The 22,569-nt window shown below is 49.2% G+C and overlaps 1 protein-coding gene across 3 annotated transcripts in view; it reads left to right on the top strand.

Annotated features, from left to right (window-relative positions):
* The window catches only part of PARP4 (poly(ADP-ribose) polymerase family member 4), a 114,952-nt gene that overhangs the window by 28,201 nt on the left and 64,182 nt on the right, over nucleotides 1-22,569 (top strand). For all 3 annotated transcript variants that reach the window (XM_078449598.2, XM_078449539.2, XM_078449559.2), the window contains 6 exons: nucleotides 1,321-1,416; nucleotides 5,077-5,260; nucleotides 5,452-5,608; nucleotides 7,053-7,177; nucleotides 18,428-18,559; nucleotides 19,332-19,418. In XM_078449598.2, coding sequence (XP_078305724.2) covers nucleotides 1,321-1,416; nucleotides 5,077-5,260; nucleotides 5,452-5,608; nucleotides 7,053-7,177; nucleotides 18,428-18,559; nucleotides 19,332-19,418 — 781 coding nt within the window. The remainder of the gene's footprint in view (nucleotides 1-1,320; nucleotides 1,417-5,076; nucleotides 5,261-5,451; nucleotides 5,609-7,052; nucleotides 7,178-18,427; nucleotides 18,560-19,331; nucleotides 19,419-22,569) is intronic.

The raw sequence follows: 22,569 nt of genomic DNA, 5'->3' as shown, positions 1-22,569 counted from the left end.
AAAAGAAGATTAATGAGGAAGAATTAACCAGACACTAAAAACATGTTATAAAACTGTGTTAATTAAAACAGTGAGGTGTGCCCAAAAAGATGATTCTACAGAATAAAGAATCCAAAAGTAAATGCAAAAACATAGAGGGTTTAGTACATGATAAAAGTAGCTTTTATTTCTGTGGAAGAAAGATAATTTCTTCAATACTATGTATTGGGACAGATTCGTACCTGGAAAAATACAAAGTTGGATCCTTACCTCATTCCTCACACGTAGATAAACCCCACATGGAACAAAGATTGAAAAATGAAAAATGAAAATATAAAGGTACTAATTGAAAAATAGGACAGTTTTTTTAATACTCTTTAAGTAGGACTAAAACCCAAAAACCACTTTACAAAGGTAATTACATTTCATAACACAAAATTCAAACTGGAGATGTTCATGTAATAAACGCAGAAGTCTCCCTTTACCCACCTTCTCAGAGACAACAGGGTTTAACTTTGATTGCAGAGAGTTCTTAGCAATGCTAGAAGGCCTGTAGGATATGTGTAAGTTCTTGAGCCAGGGAGAAACGCAGTCAGCATTGGGCCTAAACATGGTTCTGTTGAGTGCTCCACATTGGCAGGTTGGAGTCAGAACCCTGACCCAAGGCAGGAAGAATGCCCAGCACCTCCAGGCTGGTCAAGACAGGGATGAGAAACTGACCATAGATTGGGTCATGTGAATAGCACCTAGAAATCCTTCTGTGAGATTCCTTTGAAATACGTTTTTCTTTTCATTTCATGCTCTTTATTTATTTATTGTCTTTTTAATTGGTGTCTTTTTTCCAGCTTTATTAAGGTGTGATTGACAAATGATAATTGTATATATTTAGGTTGTACAAGGGGATATTTTTAAATGCATAACATGATGATTTCATGTACATGTACATTGTGAAATGATTATCACAATCAAGTTAACACATCCATCACTTCATATAGTTATCTTTTTTTCTTGTGGTGAGAACATAAGGTCTACTCTTAGCAAAGATAATTTATTTTTATTCTTTATCTTAGAACTGAAAGTTTATACTCTTAAGCCAACAACTCCCCATTTTCCCCAACCCCCACCTCCTAGAAACCACCATTCTGCACTCTGGTTCTGAGTTCGACTTTTCTAGATTCCACATATACGTGAGGTTATGCAGTATTTATCTTTCTGTGTCTGGCTTATTTCACTTAGCATAATGTCCTCCTTGAATAGCACCTGTCTTTGCTAGAATTATGACCCTATAATTAAAAATACCCTTTCTTTTAGTAAATCATTTTAATGTCCTTTTCTTTTTAGTGGGTTGCTTTTACCCAAAGTAGTTGAAGATCGTGGCACAAAGAGAACAGACACTGGAAATCTTGGGAGTGGGATATATTTCAGCGATTCACTCAGGTTAGTATATTACATATACTATACATGATGTCTTAACCATGTTACTCACACCCATCACCAAGGATTTATACCCAAGTAGTTGCTATGTGGTTTCCTCCATCTTTCCTTTGTAAGGGATTTCTCATCCAAGAAACATATTGGTGAAAGCAACCAGTTTTCTCAGTATACCATAGAAATATGTCTTTTGTGGTGGATATTTGGGAAAATTTTATTTTAAATCACCTTGATTTTACTATCCTGAGAGTCTTTACATATATTTACCTGCTTAATCCTTACAACAACCCTCTTAGGTCAGTTCTATTATTATCCCATATCACAGATGAGAACACTGAGGGACAGTGAGGGTATCTTGCCCAAGATCACATAGCATTTTGTCTTTCTCCAGGACCAGTGATCTTAACTTCTATAGCACATGACCTCTCATGTGCTTATACACATTATATACACAACTTACCATTTACACAACTTAAGTTGTGTCTTATCTATTGTAAATGAACTCTATGTGTATAGAATAATATTTCATCTTCAATATCCTTGTTAATATTTAAATCTATCCCCACAATAGCCACAGGGTATTAAACATCTGCCCTGTGCAAGGCACCGGACTAAGTGCTTCACGTACATTGTCTATAAACCTCACAGGTGGTATTGTGACATCATTTCGTGACAAGGAAACAGATTGATGGAGGTTAAGTAACTTGCATAAAGTCACAGACCTAGTTAAATGATGGACCCTGGGTTCAGGCCAGGCCAGGATAATTAATTATCCAGGATATTTCAGGAATTCCTATGGAAATCCATAAGAAAAAAATAACCCAAGAAGCAAATGGACAAAAGACATGAGTAGGAACCTAATAGAAGAGGAAACACATGGACAATGTCATTTGAAAAGGTTACTAATCAAGAATATGCATTCATCTATCATATACCATTTAATACCTATCAGCAAAAAAAAAAAACAAAAGCAACAACTCTAGGTGTTGGTAAGTCTCTAGAATAGTCTGAACTCTCAGACACTGTCAATAAACTGATAAGCCCTCTTGAGAAAATGTTGGCATCATCTGCTGTAGTTGAAGAGCATAGTTAATGGTGTGACTTAGGAATCCTATAGATGGGACTAGGAACCAGGAAGCAGCGGTTCTCAATCCTGGCTACACATTCAAATCACCTGGAGCTTTTATTTTTATCTTTTTATGTTTTTTACTTGAAGGACTTTCTTTTAAAGTTTTCATTCAAATTCCAGCCAGTTAACACAGTGTAATGTTTGTTTCAGGTGTACAGGTTAGTGATCCAACACATCTGTGCAACACCCAGTACTCATCACAAGTGCCCTCCTTAATCCCCATCACCTATTTCACCCATCGCCCCACCCACCTCCCCACCTGGAGGAGCTTTTAAACACCACTGGTGCTGATTTCACCCCAGATCAGTTAAATCAGGATGTCTAGGGGTGAGGTTTTTAAGCTCCCTGGATGATTCAGCCTGAGTTGAGAATCACTTCCCTAGTGAGTCTACATAGACCAGGAGACATGTACACAAATGGCCAAGAAAACTAAGATCACTGGAAATGATGCAGATGTCCAGTAAGAGTGGAATGGATCCAAAAATTTTGGTGTCGGCCTACATGGAGTCCTATATGGCAGTTGAGACACGTGTACTACAGCACACGTGCCAAATGGAGGCGTCTTAGGAAGGTAACGTGGAGCAAATAATTGCTCTATGATTCTATATGTACGCAGAGTTTGAAAACAAGCAAAACTAAGCATACTGTTGAGGGACACATATCTATGCATCAATACTGTAAAAGAAGGAAAAAATAATATACACATAAACACAAGATAGCGATTAGATTACCCTCTGGGTGGCAGGGAAGGGAATGCCACAGGCAACGTAGAAATATTGATGATGTTCTTTTCTGTTTCTTTTCTTTTTTTTTTTTTTAGTGTTTATTTATTGTTGAGAGACAGTGGGCACACATGCATACATTTGCAGAACAGGGGTAGAGAGAGAGAGAGAGACAGTGGGTCCAAAGCTGGCTCATGCTGACAGCAGAGAGACCGATGCAGGGCTTGAACTCACTAACCGTGAGATCATGACCTGAGCCAAGGTCAGGTGCTTAACCGACTGAGGCACCCAGGCGCTCCTGTTCTTTTCTGTTTCTTAAACTTGGCAGGAGCTATGTGGTTGTCTGTCTTATCATTGTTCTTGAAACTTAACACTTATAGTATAAATGCTCTTTCCTCTGTACAAATCTTTCAAAGTAAAATTTTTTAAATGTTAAGATTTTTTTTTTAACAAATTGGGATTCCTTTGGTGACTTTGGACAGAGTGGTTTCAGTTGAGCCAAACTGCAACAGGCTGAAGGGTGATGGACAAGCAAGCAGATAGAGGCAGCCATTGAGAAAGGTGGGGGATGGAGAGGGAGGAAGCGGAGGTAAAGTCAAGGGTCACAGGCTCAGCAGTCACAGGGAAACAAGTTTTAGGAGAAATGGGGGAAATTGATTATTTTTTTTTTAAGGGGACAGGTCTTGGGGCACCTGGAAGGCACAGTCGGTAGAGCACGCGGCTCTTGATCTCTGGGTTGAAAGTTCGAGCCCCGCATTGGGTGTAGAGGTTACTTAAAAATAAAGTATTGTTAATATATAAAAAATTTTTTTAAATAAAAGGGAGTAAGTCTTAGGGAGCTTGGGTGGCTCAGTCAGCTGGGTGTCCGACTCTGATTTCTGCTTGGGTCATGATCTTGCAGTCGTGGGATTGAGCCCCATGTCAGGCTCCCCACTGAGCGTGGAGCTTGCTTGAGACTCTCTCTCCCTCACCCTCTGCCCCTCCCCACTTGTGCACATGTGTGCTCTCGATCTCTCACTCTCTCTCAAAAAAAGAGGGGGGAGTCAAGTCTTAGAGGGGATAGAACAAAGGGTCATCAGGCAACACTTTTATATTTGGGTCCTGATACTTGGAAAAATAAAGATATGTCCCAAAAATGTTGCTTCCAAAGGTGTCCTAGCCTATGCTCCTTAATAACAAGAGTTGCTTTTTTTTTTTTTTTTTAAGTTTATTTATTTAAGAGAGAGAGTGAGCATGGGAGGGGCAGAGAGAAAAGTTGCTTTTTTTAAAGCTGCTGAGTCCTGAAGAAAGTCAAAACAAAATCTCTCATTTAGATGTCGTTTGAAGTTTTGTTTCTCCATCTGGATTCAGAAGGCTTTGTGAGAATACCAGTTCTGTCTTTCCCTTTGACCAGTTCTTACTTACCTGGTATTTCATGTTCTCTCTGAGCTTCAGCGCACAGAAGTAATCTGCTCTTTCTTAACTAATAAGGTGGGGGGTTTTCCTTATCTTTCGTCACTTTGGTGTTTGCTGTACCAAAATGTGTATGTTTTAGTAGTTAATAAAGATTTGAGGCAACAGGGGAATGCATCCATCCCTGAAAGAAAGTACTTTGAACACTACCTGCACAACAGAAAGGCCACATCTGAAACAAGTAAGTGAATAATAAAGTTCTAAACTGACCCTTCAGAGATATTTTAATAGCAGTAAAATCTGGAACATCCTGCCAGCAAAGTCGTTGAGACAATATTTCACATATAGAGATGGATAATGGATACTAAAATATTATTGCCATGTAACCATAAGTCACAAACACGGACTTCCTTTCCCTCACAGTACCGGTATTAAGTACTCCCACCCGGGAGAGACCGATGGCACCAGGCTCCTGGCTGTCTGTGACGTAGCCCTTGGAAAGTGTGCGGACTTACACAGAAAAGACTTCTCCTTGTCGGAAGCACCACCAGGTTATGACAGTGTCCATGGGGTTCGAGCAACAGCCACTGTCACCACGGACTTCGAGGTATTTATTTCAAGAAACAAGCAGAGAGCTCCTGTTTTTATTGAATATGCTTAAGTTTAAATAATTATTGCATATTTATGGCTGCCTGAATTCAATATTTTCTAAATTAGCAAACCTGAAAATCTGCTTTTCTGAAAACATTTGCCAATAAAGGATTTGTCCCCATACCTATTAATTTCTGTTGGCTCTAGGATGATGAATTTGTTGTGTATAAAACCAATCAGATTAAATTGAAATATATCATTAAATTTTGCCTACCCGGAGATGAAATAAAGGACTTTCATCCTTGTAATACTACTGAATTAGAAGAATCCAGACCTGAGTTTTCAAATTTTTCAAAGGTTGAAGGTAAGACAATTTTCTTGAATGCTGTTTTATGTGATATTTATAGAACTCAAACATTTTATTCTTAGAGGAATTTATGTTCATGTTCAGTAACTATATCTGGGAACTCATACATAAATATTCTATTTCCTTTTTCACTTTGTAGAAGTAAAAACCAGGATACTTGAGAGAGGTTAGGTGTTCTCAAAATTACATCTTACTTTGTTAACATACCGCGTTGAACTCTCACACCTGCAGACGGCCAGGGCCACAAACCCACGGAAGCAATTTAAGATGCCAAGTGCAAGAAGTGTCAGGGGGGTTGGTGGAGTAGACAAGAGACACAGCTTTAGAACCAGGAAGCCCAGGTTCTAGTGTCGACTTGCTGATTACTAGGCTGTGCAATATGGGACAAGCTGCATAAGCTTCTGCAGCCTCAGCTTTTCTGTGTTGAGTATGAGATCAGTATCTGCCTCAGGTGAAAGCTGTAATGTGCAGCTTAGTAGAAATACATGAGAGGATGGGAGCTTCTCAGAAAATCAGAAGCCCACACTATTTATAACATTTATTATAGCGTTGTCAAAACACATTAACATTTTCAACTGTGATCCAATTATTTTTTATCAGAAATGTATGACTTCACATATAAGCAAATGACTCCTGTTTTCTGTCCTAGAGCCGTTAAATTAAATATCTGGCAAGAGAGTATATATTTACATATCTAACTATATGTGTATTCTTGTACCACCTGGTATAGAAGGGGAACTTTTTTTTTTTCATATGCTATATTAGAACTTTGATTTAGCGGGGCGTCTGGGTGGCTCAGTCGGTTAAGCGTCTGACTTCGGCTCAGGTCGTGATCTCCTAGTCTGTGAGCTCAAGCCCCACGTCAGGCTCTGTGCTGACAGCTCAGAGCCTGGAGCCTGCTTCAGATTCTGTGTCTCCCTCTCCCTCTGCCCCTCCCCTGCTTTTATTTTATTAAAAATATTTTTTTTTAAGTTTGATTCAGTGTTCCTTGGGTTGAATGTCTAAGCAGTCTCATATTGGTCTTACATGCTTCTGTGGCACAATAAATGGTAGTGACCAATCAAAATTGCAGGCCAAGGAATGCATTATCTAGATTCATGCATAAACTACACTTATTTAAATAGTCTTAAGACTTTTGTGTGCTTGTGTATATGTTTAAATGTATGTCTTTCAAGTAATTGCATGATTCTAAATTTTCAAGATGACTCCTCAGAATCTGTAGATTAAAAAGTTAATGTGTCTATTATAAATGCTGCCCCCATTTTTCTCATATGGGTTCACTTACTTTACAGAATTGACTACTGAAAATCATAAAATGCTACTTGTCCATTTTTCCTAAAATATACTGTATGAAGTGGGAAGGGAAAGAAATAAAGATTAAGATAACAAAGATAGTGCAGGGATGGTCTTAAAAGCTAACATTATAATTTTTAATATGTAGATTATCAGTTACAAGATGCCAAACCTTTCGGCAACATCACGTCTGGCCTTCAGGATTTCTCTGGCAATTCAGTTCCTCTTGAGGAGGTTCACATCAAAGGAAGAATAATAGACTTTGTAGCCCAGGTATGTCTTTGTGGGTTTATGATACTTTAAATGGATATGAGTCATAAATGACAATTTGATTATAGTTGCATGAATTAAAATGTGCATTTCTTTTTCTTTCATGTTTGTTTATTTATTTTGAGACAGAGAGAGAGAGAGACTTGTACAAGTGAAGGAGGGGCAGAGAGAGAGGGAGAGATGCCCAAGCAGGCTCCACGCTGAGCCCCAACACAGGGCTCGATCTCACAACTGTGAGATCATGACCTGAGCTAAAATCAAAAGCCAGAGGCTCAATGAACTGAGCCACCCAGGCAGCCTGAAATGTGCACTTCTAAAATTCGTTTATTCATTGAGTACCTACTACATACCGACTGTTCCAGGCTCTAGGCATGCAGCAAGGAACAAAAGAAAAACTCTGCCCTGATGGAGCATACATTTTATTGGGGGATAGGCAGTAAACAATGTAAATAAACAGAGTACATCATATGTAGATGGTGGTAGGTGCTAAAGAAGAAAGTCTAGGCAGGGGGAGCTGCAGGGGGGATGGGAGCCTCAGGAAGGGTGGGAGCCACAGGGAGGGTGGGAGCCTGGGGCGGGGGGAAGGTGGGAGCTGCACAGGATGGGAGGTTTGAACTTGTAAGTAGGATGGCCAAAGAAAGCCTCACTGAGGTGACACCTGAGTACAGCCATGTAGGAAGTAGGGGACTAGGTACGTGACCCAACCCCAGCAGCCCTCCTTCCAAAGCCCCCAGTGGAGCTGAGCCCAACTAACACAACCTGCCTTCCGCTCGCACAGAGCAGCAGGGCCCTGTGCTCCTCACCCTTGCTAAAACAGCCAGCAACATCATCGCTGAGTCTGCTGCGGACTCCCATGGCGGGGAGTAGCAGGAGGACATGAGCCCGCCAAGGCAGTATGGTGCCTGCCTGCCTGGGCTGGGCAGCAGCCTGGACCACAGGAAGAGGCTGTCACACTGCCCCCACCCCCAGCCAGTGCACCACCTCCCCCCAGCCCTCCCACCAGCAGCGGCCAGCAAGCCCTCCCCACTACTGCCCCCTCCCCGAGTAAGCCTACCCACCCCCAGCCAGCCCACCTCCTCCCCCCAGTTCTCCCACCACCTCCCCCCCAGCCAGCCCACACCTCCCCCCCAGCCCTCCCACCACCTCCCCCTCAGCTAGCCCACCACCTCCCCCCAGTCCTCCCACCACCTCCCCCCCAGCCAGCCCACCACCTCCCCCCAGCCAGCCCACCACCTCCACTCAGTCCTCCCACCACCTCCCCCCTCAGCCCTCCCACCACCTCCCCCCAGCCCTCCCACCACCTCCCCCCAGCCCTCCCACCACCTCCCCCCAGCCAGCCCACCACCTCCCCTCAGTCCTCCCACCACCTCCCCCCCAGCCCTCCCACCACCTCCCCCCAGCCAGCCCACCAGTGCCAGCCAGCAAGCCCTCCCCACCACTGCCCCCACCCCCAGCCCTCCCACCACCTCCCCCCAGCCCTCCCACGACCTCCCCCCAGCCAGCCCACCACCTTCCCCCAGCCCTCCTACCACCTCCCCCCAGCCCTCCCACCACCTGCCCCCCAGCCCTCCCACCACCTGCCCCCCAGCCCTCCCACCACCTTCCCCCAGCCCTCCCACCACCTCCCTCCCAGCCAGCCCACCACCTCCCCCCCAGCCCTCCCACCACCTCCCTCCCAGCCAGCCCACCAGTGCCAGCCAGCAAGCCCTCCCCACCACTGCCCCCACCCCCAGCCCTCCCACCACCTCCCCCCAGCCCTCCCACCACCTCCCCCTCAGCTAGCCCACCACCTCCCCTCAGTCCTCCCACCACCTCCCCCCTCAGCCAGCCCACCACCTCCCCACAGCCAGCCCACCACCTCCCCTCAGTCCTCCCACCACCTCCCCCCCAGCCAGCCCACCACCTCCCCCCAGTCCTCCCACCACCTTCCCCCAGCCAGCCCACCACCTCCCCCCAGCCCTCCCACCACCTCCCCCCAGCCCTCCCACCACCTGCCCCCCAGCCCTCCCACCACCTTCCCCCAGCCCACCCACCACCTCCCCCCAGCCCTCCCACCACCTCCCCCCAGCCCTCCCACCACCTTCCCCCAGCCCTCCCACCACCTTCCCCCAGCCCTCCCACGACCTCCCCCCCAGCCAGCCCACCACCTCCTCCCAGCCCTCCCACCACCTCCCTCCCAGCCAGCCCACCACCTCCCCCCCAGCCCTCCCACCACCTCCCTCCCAGCCAGCCCACCAGTGCCAGCCAGCAAGCCCTCCCCACCACTGCCCCCACCCCCAGCCCTCCCACCACCTCCCCCCAGCCCTCCCACCACCTCCCCCTCAGCTAGCCCACCACCTCCCCTAGTCCTCCCACCACCTCCCCCCTCAGCCAGCCCACCACCTCCCCACAGCCAGCCCACCACCTCCCCTCAGTCCTCCCACCACCTCCCCCCTCAGCCAGCCCACCACCTCCCCCCAGCCAGCCCACCACCTCCCCCCAGCCAGCCCACCAGTGTCAGCCAGCAAGCCCTCCCCACCACTGCCCCCTCCCCCAGCCAGCCCACCACCTCCCCCCAGCCCTCCCACCACCTCTCCCCCCAGCCAGCCCACCACCTCCCCCCAGTCCTCCCACCACCTTCCCCCAGCCAGCCCACCACCTCCCCCCAGCCCTCCCACCACCTTCCCCCAGCCCTCCCACCACCTGCCCCCCAACCCTCCCACCACCTTCCCCCAGCCCGCCCACCACCTCCCCCCAGCCCTCCCACCACCTCCCCCCAGCCCTCCCACCACCTGCCCCCCAGCCCTCCCACCACCTTCCCCCAGCCCGCCCACCACCTCCCCCCAGCCCTCCCACCACCTCCCCCCAGCCCTCCCACCACCTCCCCCCAGCCCTCCCACCACCTCCCCCCAGCCCTCCCACGACCTCCCCCCCAGCCAGCCCACCACCTCCTCCCAGCCCTCCCACCACCTCCCTCCCAGCCAGCCCACCACCTCCCCCCCAGCCCTCCCACCACCTCCCTCCCAGCCAGCCCACCAGTGCCAGCCAGCAAGCCCTCCCCACCACTGCCCCCACCCCCAGCCCTCCCACCACCTCCCCCCAGCCCTCCCACCACCTCCCCCCCAGCCAGCCCACCACCTCCTCCCAGCCCTCCCACCACCTCCCTCCCAGCCAGCCCACCACCTCCCCCCCAGCCCTCCCACCACCTCCCTCCCAGCCAGCCCACCAGTGCCAGCCAGCAAGCCCTCCCCACCACTGCCCCCACCCCCAGCCCTCCCACCACCTCCCCCCAGCCCTCCCACCACCTCCCCCTCAGCTAGCCCACCACCTCCCCTAGTCCTCCCACCACCTCCCCCCTCAGCCAGCCCACCACCTCCTCACAGCCAGCCCACCACCTCCCCTCAGTCCTCCCACCACCTCCCCCCCAGCCAGCCCACCACCTCCCCCCAGCCAGCCCACCACCTCCCCCCAGCCCTCCCACCACCTGCCCCCAGCCTTCCCACCACCTCCCTCCCAGCCAGCCCACCAGTGCCAGCCAGCAAGCCCTCCCCACCACTGCCCCCACCCCCAGCCCTCCCACCACCTCCCCCAGCCCTCCCACCACCTTCCCCCAGCCCTCCCACCACCTCCCTTCCAGCCAGCCCACCACCTCCCCCCCAGCCCTCCCACCACCTCCCTCCCAGCCAGCCCACCAGTGCCAGCCAGCAAGCCCTCCCCACCACTGCCCCCACCCCCAGCCCTCCCACCACCTCCCCCCAGCCAGCCCACCACCTCCCCTCAGTCCTCCCACCACCTCCCCCCCAGCCCTCCCACCACCTCCCCCCAGCCAGCCCACCAGTGCCAGCCAGCAAGCCCTCCCCACCACTGCCCCCACCCCCAGCCCTCCCACCACCTCCCCCCAGCCCTCCCACGACCTCCACCCAGCCAGCCCACCACCTCCTCCCAGCCCTCCCACCACCTCCCTCCCAGCCAGCCTACCACCTCCCCCCCAGCCCTCCCACCACCTCCCCCTCAGCCAGCCCACCACCTCCCCCCAGTTCTCCTACCACCTCCCCCCAGCCAGCCCACCAGTGCCAGCCAGCAAGCCCTCCCCACCACTGCCCCCACCCCCAGCCCTCCCACCACCTTCCCCCAGCCCGCCCACCACCTCCCCCCAGTCCTCCCACCACCTTCCCCCAGCCAGCCCACCACCTCCCCCCAGCCCGCCCACCACCTCCCCCCCCAGCCAGCCCACCACCTCCCCCCAGTCCTCCCACCACCTCCCCCCCAGCCCGCCCACCACCTCCCCTCAGTCTTCCCACCACCTCCCCCCTCAGCCCTCCCACCACCTCCCCCCAGCCAGCCCACCAGTGCCAGCCAGCAAGCCCTCCCCACCACTGCCCCCACCCCCAGCCCTCCCACCACCTTCCCCCAGCCCTCCCACCACCTCCCCCCAGCCAGCCCACCACCTCCCCTCAGTCCTCCCACCACCTCCCCCCCAGCCCTCCCACCACCTCCCCCCAGCCAGCCCACCAGTGCCAGCCAGCAAGCCCTCCCCACCACTGCCCCCACCCCCAGCCCTCCCACCACCTCCCCCCAGCCCTCCCACGACCTCCCCCTCAGCCAGCCCACCACCTCCCCCCAGTTCTCCTACCACCTCTCCCCAGCCAGCCCACCAGTGCCAGCCAGCAAGCCCTCCCCACCACTGCCCCCACCCCCAGCCCTCCCACCACCTCCCCCTCAGCTAGCCCACCACCTCCCCTCAGTCCTCCCACCACCTCCCCCCTCAGCCAGCCCACCACCTCCCCCCAGCCAGCCCACCACCTCCCCCCAGTCCTCCCACCACCTCCCCCCCAGCCAGCCCACCACCTCCCCCCAGCCAGCCCACCAGTGCCAGCCAGCAAGCCCTCCCCACCACTGCCCCCACCCCCAGCCCTCCCACCACCTCCCCCCAGCCCTCCCACCACCTCCCCCTCAGCTAGCCCACCACCTCCCCTCAGTCCTCCCACCACCTCCCCCCTCAGCCAGCCCACCACCTCCCCCCAGCCAGCCCACCACCTCCCCCCAGCCCTCCCACCACCTCCCCCCAGCCATCCCAGGACCTCCCCCCCAGCCAGTCCACCACCTCCCCCCCAGCCCTCCCACCACCTCCCCCTCAGCCAGCCCACCACCTCCCCCCAGTTCTCCCACCACCTCCCCCCCAGCCAGCCCACCACCTCCCCCCAGTTCTCCCACCACCTCCCCCCACAGCTCAGCCCTCCCACCACCTCCCCCCAGCCAGCCCACCAGTGCCAGCCAGCAAGCCCTCCCCACCACTGCCCCCTCCCCCAGCCAGCCCACCACCTCCCCCCAGCCCTCCTACCAGTGCCAGCCAGCAAGCCCTCCCCTTCTCTGACCTGCAGCTCTCCAGGTAGCTGCTTATGAGTACAGGATACTTTCTCAGACCTGAGTGGACACAGAAGAGGAAGCAGGTGTGCAGTTTGGGATCCTGTGAAGAGAGGGTTCTTGGACAGCTCTTCTGCCCTGTGCACTCCATTTCCACCCTGCCTCCCCTGGCCCCCAGCCTCAGTGCAGCTCGCACAGTACCCTGACCCCCTACTAATTGCAGAGAAGGGTGCGGAAGAGGAGAAGAGTGAGGTTGGAAGCCTGAGCAAGCGACAATGGAGCAGGGGAAGGAAAGCCACTTGGGACTGGTGTTTAAAGCCCTGGGCCGGGATGGGGTGGGGGTCAAAAGGTTAGGGCCTGGTGGGTATTCACTGTCACTGGTAGAGGTACCACTTGTGAGGGTGATCCCTAGGGGAGTGTGGAACCCCCCCCCCATTCTTACTGTTTCTCTTGGCTTCACTTATGTCCCCCTCTCCCTGACTTGGTGCTCTAGTGCACCTCACTAGGGTTTGTGACCAGAGTCTGGATGAGTTTGAATTTGAATGAATTGAGTTTGTATTTCTAGCACCCAGGTTTTTACATGTTTGGGGTTTGGGGTTTTTTTAGGTTGTCATCCTTGATAAAGGAAGTGTATCCATCAAAAAGAAAAAAAGAAATAGGGAGCTAAACCATGTGAACATCTGGGGGTTGCTCATTCCAGGTAGAGGCAACAGTACGTGCAAGGGCCCTGTGGTGGGAGCAAGCCTGATATGGTCAGGGACATCAAGGAGGCCACTGTGGCTAGAGCAGAGTGGAAGGGGAAAGCATGGCAGCAGATTGGGTCAGAAAGGTGGTGGGGGGGTCAGTTCACATCAGGATACAGGACAAGTTATTGTCCTTAATTCTGAGTAAAATGGAAGCCACTAGAAGATGTTTGGCAGAGGAGTGATATGATCTGACCTGTTTTATTAGGATCATACTAGCTGCCATGTTGAGAACAGTATGAAGAAGGTCAGTTAGGAGACATCTTAGGTCACGTGGTCTGGAAAACAGACTCCAGGTAAAAATTTGTTCTCAGGAAGCTTGTTGGGAAGTGCTCCTGTAAGAGAGTGAGGGAATCAGGATGTGGCAAAAGGAGACATTGAGCCGTGACACCTCTAGCATATGATGCATATGAGTCCTCAGATGATCTCAGAGGGAGCTCCGAAGCTGGGATAGCCCCTCAGAGATATTCTGAATTGAGGCCGGGTGCCAAGCTTTGTGCTCACAGAGGCATCAGTCACTGGATGTGGCTGCCTGTGGAGAGGGGTCGTAATCTTGGGTGAGGCGGTCCACCTTTTGCTGAGTACCGTCTGGGGAAGGACTCAGCAGAGGACACTCCCAGCAGCCTTGGTCCTGAAAAGAACATCTGGGAGCATGTCATAGCACCAAACGTAGGTGACCATTCAAGCAGTTCGTTCAAGGATGACGGTTAACAATGGCGGTGGGTAAGAAATGATTTGGTCTGGCAAAGGATTGAAGGTAGAACCAGTAAGATTTGCTGATGGACGTGAACACTAGAGAAAGTCGAGTGTCAAGAATGAAGCCAAGGTTCTTGTCCTGAGCAACTAGAAGGACTGATCACGTTTGCACGTACTGAAATGGGGAAGGTGGTAGGAGGGCAACTTGGGAGGACTATCAGGAAGCCATCCTCGGCCGTATCACACGAGACGCTGATGTCCAGATGGAAAAGCTGAGCAGGAAGTTAGGCATTTGAGTCTAGAGTGCAGGGAAAAGTTAATTCCCAGCGGAGTCATAACTGGGGGAAGTTGCCAGCACTTAGGTTCTGTTTAAAGTCCTGTGACCCCTTTAGATCACCGAGAGAATAGGTAGGGAGGGAAGACCAACATGCCGTGGGTTGGGAGAGGAGGCTGGTCAGCAAAGGAGACAGAGAGGGAATGGCCAGTGAGACACCCGGGGGGGCCTGGGTCTCCGGAAAGAATGATAATTCTATCAAAGGCTGCTGACGGATCAGGTAGAGTCAAGGCCGAGACTTGACCTTTGGATTCAGCAATAAGGAGATCATCGACAATCTTGACAATTGCTTCTTTGATGGAGCAGTGGGGGTGAAAGAGGAGAGATCTTTGCACTAATCTAATTAGAGTGAGTGCAAAAGAAAATGGGGGGTGGGGCGCCTGGGTGGCGCAGTCGGTTAAGCGTCCGACTTCAGCCAGGTCACGATCTCGCGGTCCGTGAGTTCGAGCCCCGCGTCAGGCTCTGGGCTGATGGCTCGGAGCCTGGAGCCTGTTTCCGATTCTGTGTCTCCCTCTCTCTCTGCCCCTCCCCCGTTCATGCTCTGTCTCTCTCTGTCCCAAAAATAAATAAAAAAGGTTGAAAAAAAAAATTAAAAAAAAAAAAAAAAGAAAATGGGGGGAAAGAGGAGAGAAAATGAGACCGTGGCCGAAGAGAAATGGAATCAGATTGGTTTCCTTTTTCTTTGAAGATGAGAGAAATCATGACACGTGTGTGAGCCAGTGCACGAGAAAAACACTGATGATCCAGTAGAGGGAGTGTGAGATGTGTGTTCACACCCCCAAGCAGTAACTCAGTTCTGACACTGTCTGCCTGGAAATAGTGTCCAGTCCCACAGGTTAGTCCTGCAGGACTGCCTTCCTCCCCTGCTGTCACTTCAGAGGCTGGTCCTGGGTCCCACAGAGCCTGATGCGGGGCTCTAACTCAGGAACTGCGAGATCATGACCTGAGCCGAAGTCAGCCACTTAACTGATTGAGCCACCCAGGCGCCCCTCCACAAGTCACCTCTCTAACATAAACTCGGATGTGGTTGAAAGGGGTTTGTTATGAATATGGAGATGCCCACATTGTTCTTCTCACTTGGGAGATGCTGAGAGCTGTGGGAGCTCTGTGCAAGAAACAGGCACGAAGACCGAATACATATTTCTTGTTCTAAATCACAATGGCACAGCGGGGAGTGATACCCCTTCTGTAGCAGGGGCGAGGGGGAGAGGTAATGCTCAAGTGCAGTGCTGGGCCGCAGCCAGAAGCTCACAGCTAGTGCCCCCAAGGTCATGGGACAGAAAGTCAAGCTCATGGGCACACATGCAGGTTGACTGCCAGTGTGCCGTGAAGGTTGTTTTCTAAGATTTGACCTCATTGTGGGCTCCTAACACTGAAGACTGCACTGAACGGCTATCAAGCCCTCTTAGGAAGATAAAAACATCTGAGTCCGGTATTGGGATATTCCTCTCTCTGCAGAGGGAAATCAGATTACCTGTCACGGTCGCCTTAAACTGGGGAAATTGGTGTGGCGAGTGGAGCGGGTGTGCTGTGTGTGATATTCGTACTAGTTTGCATACATCCGATCATTGCCTTCCGGCCGCTCTGATCCAAACCCTCATCCCAGAGGTGGTTCAGGGAAATGTCATAGACTTTGTCTCTGTCCCGGTGTGGACTCCTCGTAAATGTTCTACTATATATTAATCTCTTTGGAGCCACGTAGGAGCTGTGACCCCATGGTTACCACTTCCTATGAGTCAGGCCCTGGATTGAGTTTTTCACAGGCTGTATTTAATTCTCCCCAAAACTCTGTGAGGTGGCTGCTGTGATTATGCCCATTGTTTAGATGAGGGATCTGATGTGCGGAGATGTTAACAGTATGATAAAGCGCAGATTTCAACGCAGATCATTGTGACTCGCGAGGCCAGCCTCCTCAACCGGCGGTCTAGCGCAGAGAATTCGGAGTTCGAAAGACTTAGCTTCATATCCTCGCTCATTCTATTCTAGCTCTACGACCTTGAGGAAATTATTTAACTTCTTTGTGCCTCAGTTTCCTCATATGTAAAATTGTGAGGATTAAATATAATGAATGTAAAGTAGGGCATTTTTTCATAAGCAGTAGATACAAAACAAATGGTGATTATGTTAAAAGGAGAGTCATGTATACATTACTGTGGATTAGAAAACTTGTGCCATTTGATATTTTAAACCTGATGAAGATTTTTTCCATGGGGAAGTTTGCCCAAAAAATAACTCCTGATTTAGCAGTGAATTTTCCACTAATTTGTGATTAGACAGCCGGCCTGTAGGTTGACTTTGAATATCCAAACAGAGGCCCAGCAGCAGGGACTTGTATATTCATGGCTCACTTACTTGACTCTTAGAATGAGTTTAATGTTTTTAGTTTAGTAATAAAACTAAAATAGTAGTTTCATCTGAAGGAGGAAAATTAAGATGTCAAAAATTAGTACCACTGTATTTATTTCTCTTCTAAGACCTAGTAAAAATACTTTTATCATCATTATCAAATATTCCTTGCTTTCTGAGTGCTCAGTCATACAATTACAGAGAGAGTGAAGCTGCCATAGGCCTGACCCCTGGGAGCTCCCATGCGAAGACAGACCTGCTGACTAGATCCAGGCAGGACATGCACAGAGTAGGATGAAAACATTAACCTAAACCAAAAGACAGTTAGACAGTGATCCTATCCATCAATCACAGGCAGAGCGTAGGTGCCCTGCGGGGTTTGGTAAAACTGGATATCCTAGAGACAGATGAAGAGAGTTCCGTGCACGGGAGCGCGTGATAGCCTCCTGGTCAGCAATCTGCGTGCCTTCTCTGCCAGGTGCTCTCTGACCTTCTACAATGCCTTGGAGTCACCAGACACCCAAGAAACTCTGGGATTCAATCCTTTGGGGTTATCTTGGGCCATGGCCAGTCCCCAGTTCCAGGGAGCTGCCTGGTGAGCAGATGGCTGCCACCAGCTGATGAGGCCTTTGTTTGAAGAACTGGGTCTCCTGGAGGGTGCTGACCTGCTGATTTGGAGAAAATCAAATTCTTTTTTAAATGGATGTGCCTTGAATTTTTTCTCTGGTGCGGCACATTTTTTCTCTGGGAGCAGCACAGTTTACTGTGAATCTAGCTGTGGACAGCTTTTTTGTATAAGTTCATAACCTTTATTCTTTTTTGTTTTGTTTTATTTATTTATTTTGAGAGAAAAAGAGAGCAAGCAGGGGAGGGGCAGAGAGAGAGGGAGACAGAATCCCAAGCAGGCTCCGTGCTGTCAGCTCAGAGCCTGAAGAAGGGTTCGATCTCATGAACCATGAGATCATGACCGGAGCATAGATCAAGACTCAGACATTAACAGACTGAGCCACCCAGCCATCCCACCTTTATTCTTTTTAATTTTTCATTTCACTCTCTTCCCAGAGGTTATTAATGACAAATGGTTAAATATGTTTTCCTCATTATTGCCACATGTTTAAATGTTACTGTTTATTATATGTCTAGGTGTTTTTGTTTTTTTTTTAATTTTCAAATGTTTAAAGACTGGCCTTTTCTTAAGCAAGGGAGTGATGTGATGAACACAGTCCGTTTAGTAAAATTAATCTGATAGGAATAGAGACAGCATGTAGGAGTGGAAAAGATTAATTCAGGAGTCGTCTAGACAGGAAGAAATGAGCATGGATGAGAAAACCCATGGAGGGCTGTGCACAGAGAGGTAAAGGAAGAAGTGCCAAGACCTGAAAACAGGCCAGATATAAGAACCCTTCTGGAATAGTGTCTGGGCCCATGTGACACCAAGGAGAGATCAAGATCCACACATGAAGGGACCATTCTGTTGCCGCCTTAACAGAAGTTGCATTGCTTCTGTTAAGCCATTGTTTGCAATACTGTAATACTAGTGACTTTTATTCTAGCCATGTGTGTATGAATTTCCTAAAGATGTAGCTACTATGTTTTATAATGTAACATGGACTCTACACGGTAACTGTAGAATGCTCTAGCCCCTGAAGCCAGGATTGGGAGTTTGAGGGACATGATGCAAATTCAAGCAATTGAAAGAAAATATACATCGTAGTTTCCGTTAATAGTTGTTCCTGCAAATGTTGTTCCATATGGTTTCATCAAGTACATGGATTTTTTGTTCTTCTTCAGGTCATTGTTTTTCAGACATATACAAATCAAAGTTCTGTGCCCATTGAGGCAAAATATATTTTTCCCTTGGATGATAAGGCAGCTGTCTGTGGTTTTGAAGCATTCATCAATGGGAAACACATAGTAGGAGAGGTAAGGGGAGAAAATGCACTGCGATCGCTCTTTGGTTTCAAAGTAAGTTTCCCATTTACTCAAATGTTTCTCATCTGAGTCCCCATAGCTATAAGGTTGAGTAGCAACCTTGTCATAAGACAGAAATAATCTTTGAAGAACCAAGCACTTGGACAGTTGGCTTCCTGGGACGCATCCCTCCCTGATTAACTGGTTTCTGTTCCTGTCCGTCCAGTGTTCATCAGTCAGTGCCTTGCAAATTCTTTGCCTAGCACTTCAGAAAAGATCAATTTCAGTATCAAAAGTTTAAGAGAGGCACATTGGAAAATTGGTGAAGCCCTTATACAGTTTTGCAAACAATGACCCTCTGCGCCCTGCTGTAACAGACGCACTGAGGTGATGGCTATTGTTGTAAGAAAGGGTGTACCAAAAGAAATAACAAGTGATACATTCTTTGTTTATTCTAAGGATTAGCCCACAATTGCAATAACTGCTATTTTATTAAATTTAAGATTTAACTTATTATTTTTGTTCAACATAAAATCCCAATCAAATATTTTTTTCACTATTGACTGAAATATTTTGGTCCCAACATCATCATTTTGGCCTTTTAATATTCAAATTCTTATTAGGTAATTACATTTTAACGGCCACTTTATATAGGTTTCATTTCACCTTAGACGCTTAGTTTTCTGGTTTTGCATAGGTTTTAATAAATATTGATGAAGTTTTTCTTGTTAAAGTCTGAAATCACTATTCATGTTATGACTGGCTTGAAAATAATCTTTTCCAGGTTAAAGAGAAGGAAGCAGCCCGCCGTGAATACCGAGAAGCCATCAGTCAAGGCCATGGCGCTTACTTGATGGACCAGGATGCACCTGTAGGGCTTGATATTCATGCATTCCTCTAACATACTTACCAGAAGGGAGAAAGAGTTGGAATAGGACTTGAAACATGAAATTCATAGTAGAAACTGGGATAATTTATGCTGTTTTAGGCCTAGAGTTTAACTTGCCATTAGTGAGGGGAGGTCAAGCTGGTCAGAACCATTTGGCTTACCTGAATGCGGGAGGAAACGGTGTCAGAATTGCCAAACAAATAAGAACAGCTACTTCTGTCCTTGGGAACAGAGTTTCCCAGAAGTGACAATGAAAATACATTTGGGGTACGTAATCTTCATCTTCTGGTAAAAGAGTGTAATATACGGTTGACCATTGAACAACACAGGTTTGAACTGCATAGATGCACTTTTAGGCAGATTTTTTTGGATAAATACAGTACAGCCTTGTAAATTTGTCTTCCTTATGATTTTCTTAGGAACAGTTTCTTTTCTCCAACTTACTTCATTGTAAGATTATAGTATATAACATATAGCATGCAAAACATGTGGTAATTGACTGTTTATGTTATCAGTAAGGCTTCCAATCAGCAATAGGCTATTAGTAGTTAAATCTTTAGGGAGCCAAAAGTTATAAGCAGATTTTTGGCTGTATGGGGATCAGTGCCCTTAACCCCCATGTTGTTCAAGGGTCCACTGTATATACATTTTTCTTAGAACTAAGCCTACGTAGCAATTTATCCAGTTTCCACCAAATCATATCCCAGGGAGGCATTTCTGCAGAGTCCGGAGACAGGTCCAGATTCTTTGCATTCTGATTAATTGCTTTCATAGGGATAAAATTGTGGAGAATCGGGAAGCAGGTACAGTTACGATGCCTACTAGATTTCTTCTTTTGAAAGATAAGCAGGAATTCTCCAGGTAACCTAAGAGGTAAGGGCCTGCAGATAGAGGGGAGACACATACACAGGCTGTAACAGACATGGAAAAGCATGGTTCCTTGGGAAAATAGAAATATTTCAACTTGGCTGGAGTGACACTGATAAGAATTGCCTTTGAGAAAGAACACTCAAGTGGTGATGAGAAGGTTGGAGTGGCCTGAGGGACACCTCGGGGCAGGGGAGATTGTCTAGTTTGCTAAGTTGGCTTTACCAACAAACACTTATTTCTTACAGTTCTGAAGGGAGGGAGGTCCAAAATGATGATGGTGGGTTTCTTCCTGGTTTCCTCATATAGCAGAGAGTAGGTGCTAGTCTCTTCCTCTTCTTATGGGGACACTAATTCCACCATGAGGCCTCATTGAAACCTGATTACTTCCCAAAGGCCGCACCTCCTAATACCATCCCAGTGGGTGTCAGGGTTTCAACCTATGGGTTTGGGGGGGAACACAAACAGGCAGACTGTCACGGAGAGGAGTTTGGTGGCCCTTGTGGTAATCTAGGCAAGAGGTGGGATGAGGACCCAAACTAAACTGCTGAGGTAGTGACAGTGGAAACGGAGAGGATGCAGCACATCCGAAAGATGCCAGGGCGGTGGAGGGCACAGACTGAAGCCAGATTGGAGGGTGTGGCAGGGAGAAACGAGTCAAGAGTAACACTGGGATCAGTGTGGCTGTTCATCAAGGCAGGGATTTGAGAGAAGCAGATGCTTCGTGGGTGTGGAAGTGACAAGTGCAGGAGGAGATGATGAGTCTAAGAGACTGATGGGACTTTGTGGGGACAGGTCCCTGAGACGGCTGGTCAGGCATCAGGAGAAAGGTCTGCACTGGGCGTGGGGATCTGGGAGTCATTGTGGGAGGCCCTAAATTGACATGGTGACACATTGGGCATCATGGAAGGATGCAGCCCTGGGACCCTGCCTTTAAGTGTTGGTTGGCAAAGGGAAAGCAGAAAAAGACCTGAGCTGCCATGCCCAGATTCCCTAGCTTTCTGGCTTGAGGAAGCTTAAGTCTAATTCAGCTTTAAAGTATACAGTTTTTTCTCTTCCTAAGATTCCTTGGATTAAGGCACAATAAAGAGTCTGTCAAAATTACTAGACTCAATTTTGCCTTGGCCCACCTTTAGGATATATCTACCTAAATTAATCTTATATTTAGTGCATTTTGAAGTAAGGTTAAAAAGAACGAGGTGGAGTGGTCATGAAGTCCGTAATTGAAAATATTTTTAAAAACCACACGTATTTATTAGGCGATAGGTCTAAAGCTGATTTCGTTCCCCTCCCTTCCCCTCCAAACTGTTTCCTTCTCCTGTTTTTCTGGTGGTAATAATGGCGTCACCACTTACGCAGTCGGCCAGGCGGGAACCCAGGGCATCACCCTTCGGTCCTCCCTTCCCTGTTGTCCATCATCCATCTCCAAGTAATCATCTGTTCAGGTTTCTTACCAGCTTAGGAGGCCTGCCCATCTCACCACCTCTCCTATGGCCACTACTGTGGGGCCCACCGCCATCCCCTCAGCCCATCAGTACGGTGCCCAAGACCCTCCCAAGCCTGGCCTCACCTGCCTCAGCCTCATTGCACTACGTCCTTCCTCCTACTTCAAACCCCAGTGAGCCTGAGCTATTATTCGTCATCTTGAAAACATAATGCCATTTGCAGAGGCCCTCATTCTTCTGCTTGGAATGTCCAGACTCCATCTGCTCGCTTAATTTCTTTTTTAAGTAAGCTTTATGCCCAGCATGGGACTTGAACTCATGACCCTGAGATCAAGAGTAGCATGCTCTACTGACTGAGTCAGCCAGGTGCCCCTGTTTGCTTAACTTAAAAGACACGTATGTTTAAAAAGCCTTGGCTTCAGCGTCTCTCCACGTAAGGGAAAACTACAGTCGTCCTTGCCTTCACCCAGGACAGGTACCACTGCTTTCTGCTCCTCTGGCAACAGTGCATATCTGCCTCACTACTCTTCATACACTATTTACAAAGATAGAGGTCTAGTTTGTCGTCCCAAATATTTAAGCAGGGAAGTAACAGGAAAGGGTAAATAAAGAGTTAATGAGGAAATGCAGAGGAAATTTCGAGGCCAAGTCGGAAGCTGGGAGAAGCTGAATCAAGGGCCCAGCCTCCGTGGACGGAAGCTGCCGAGTGAGGGCTAGTTTCCCTGTTACTCTAGACCAAGATGCTAGCCTCCTCAGAGCCCGTAGGGGAATCCACAGTTCCTGTGCCCCATCTGTGCCTTGAGGGGCTCATCACTCTTTGG

The sequence above is a fragment of the Panthera onca genome, chromosome A1 (genome assembly GCF_046562875.1).
Source record: "Panthera onca isolate mPanOnc1 chromosome A1, mPanOnc1 haplotype 2, whole genome shotgun sequence".
NCBI classification, from domain to species: Eukaryota; Metazoa; Chordata; class Mammalia; order Carnivora; family Felidae; genus Panthera; species Panthera onca.
The sequence above is the reverse complement of the archived record's forward strand: the minus strand, read 5'-3'. Positions and strand labels throughout refer to the sequence as shown.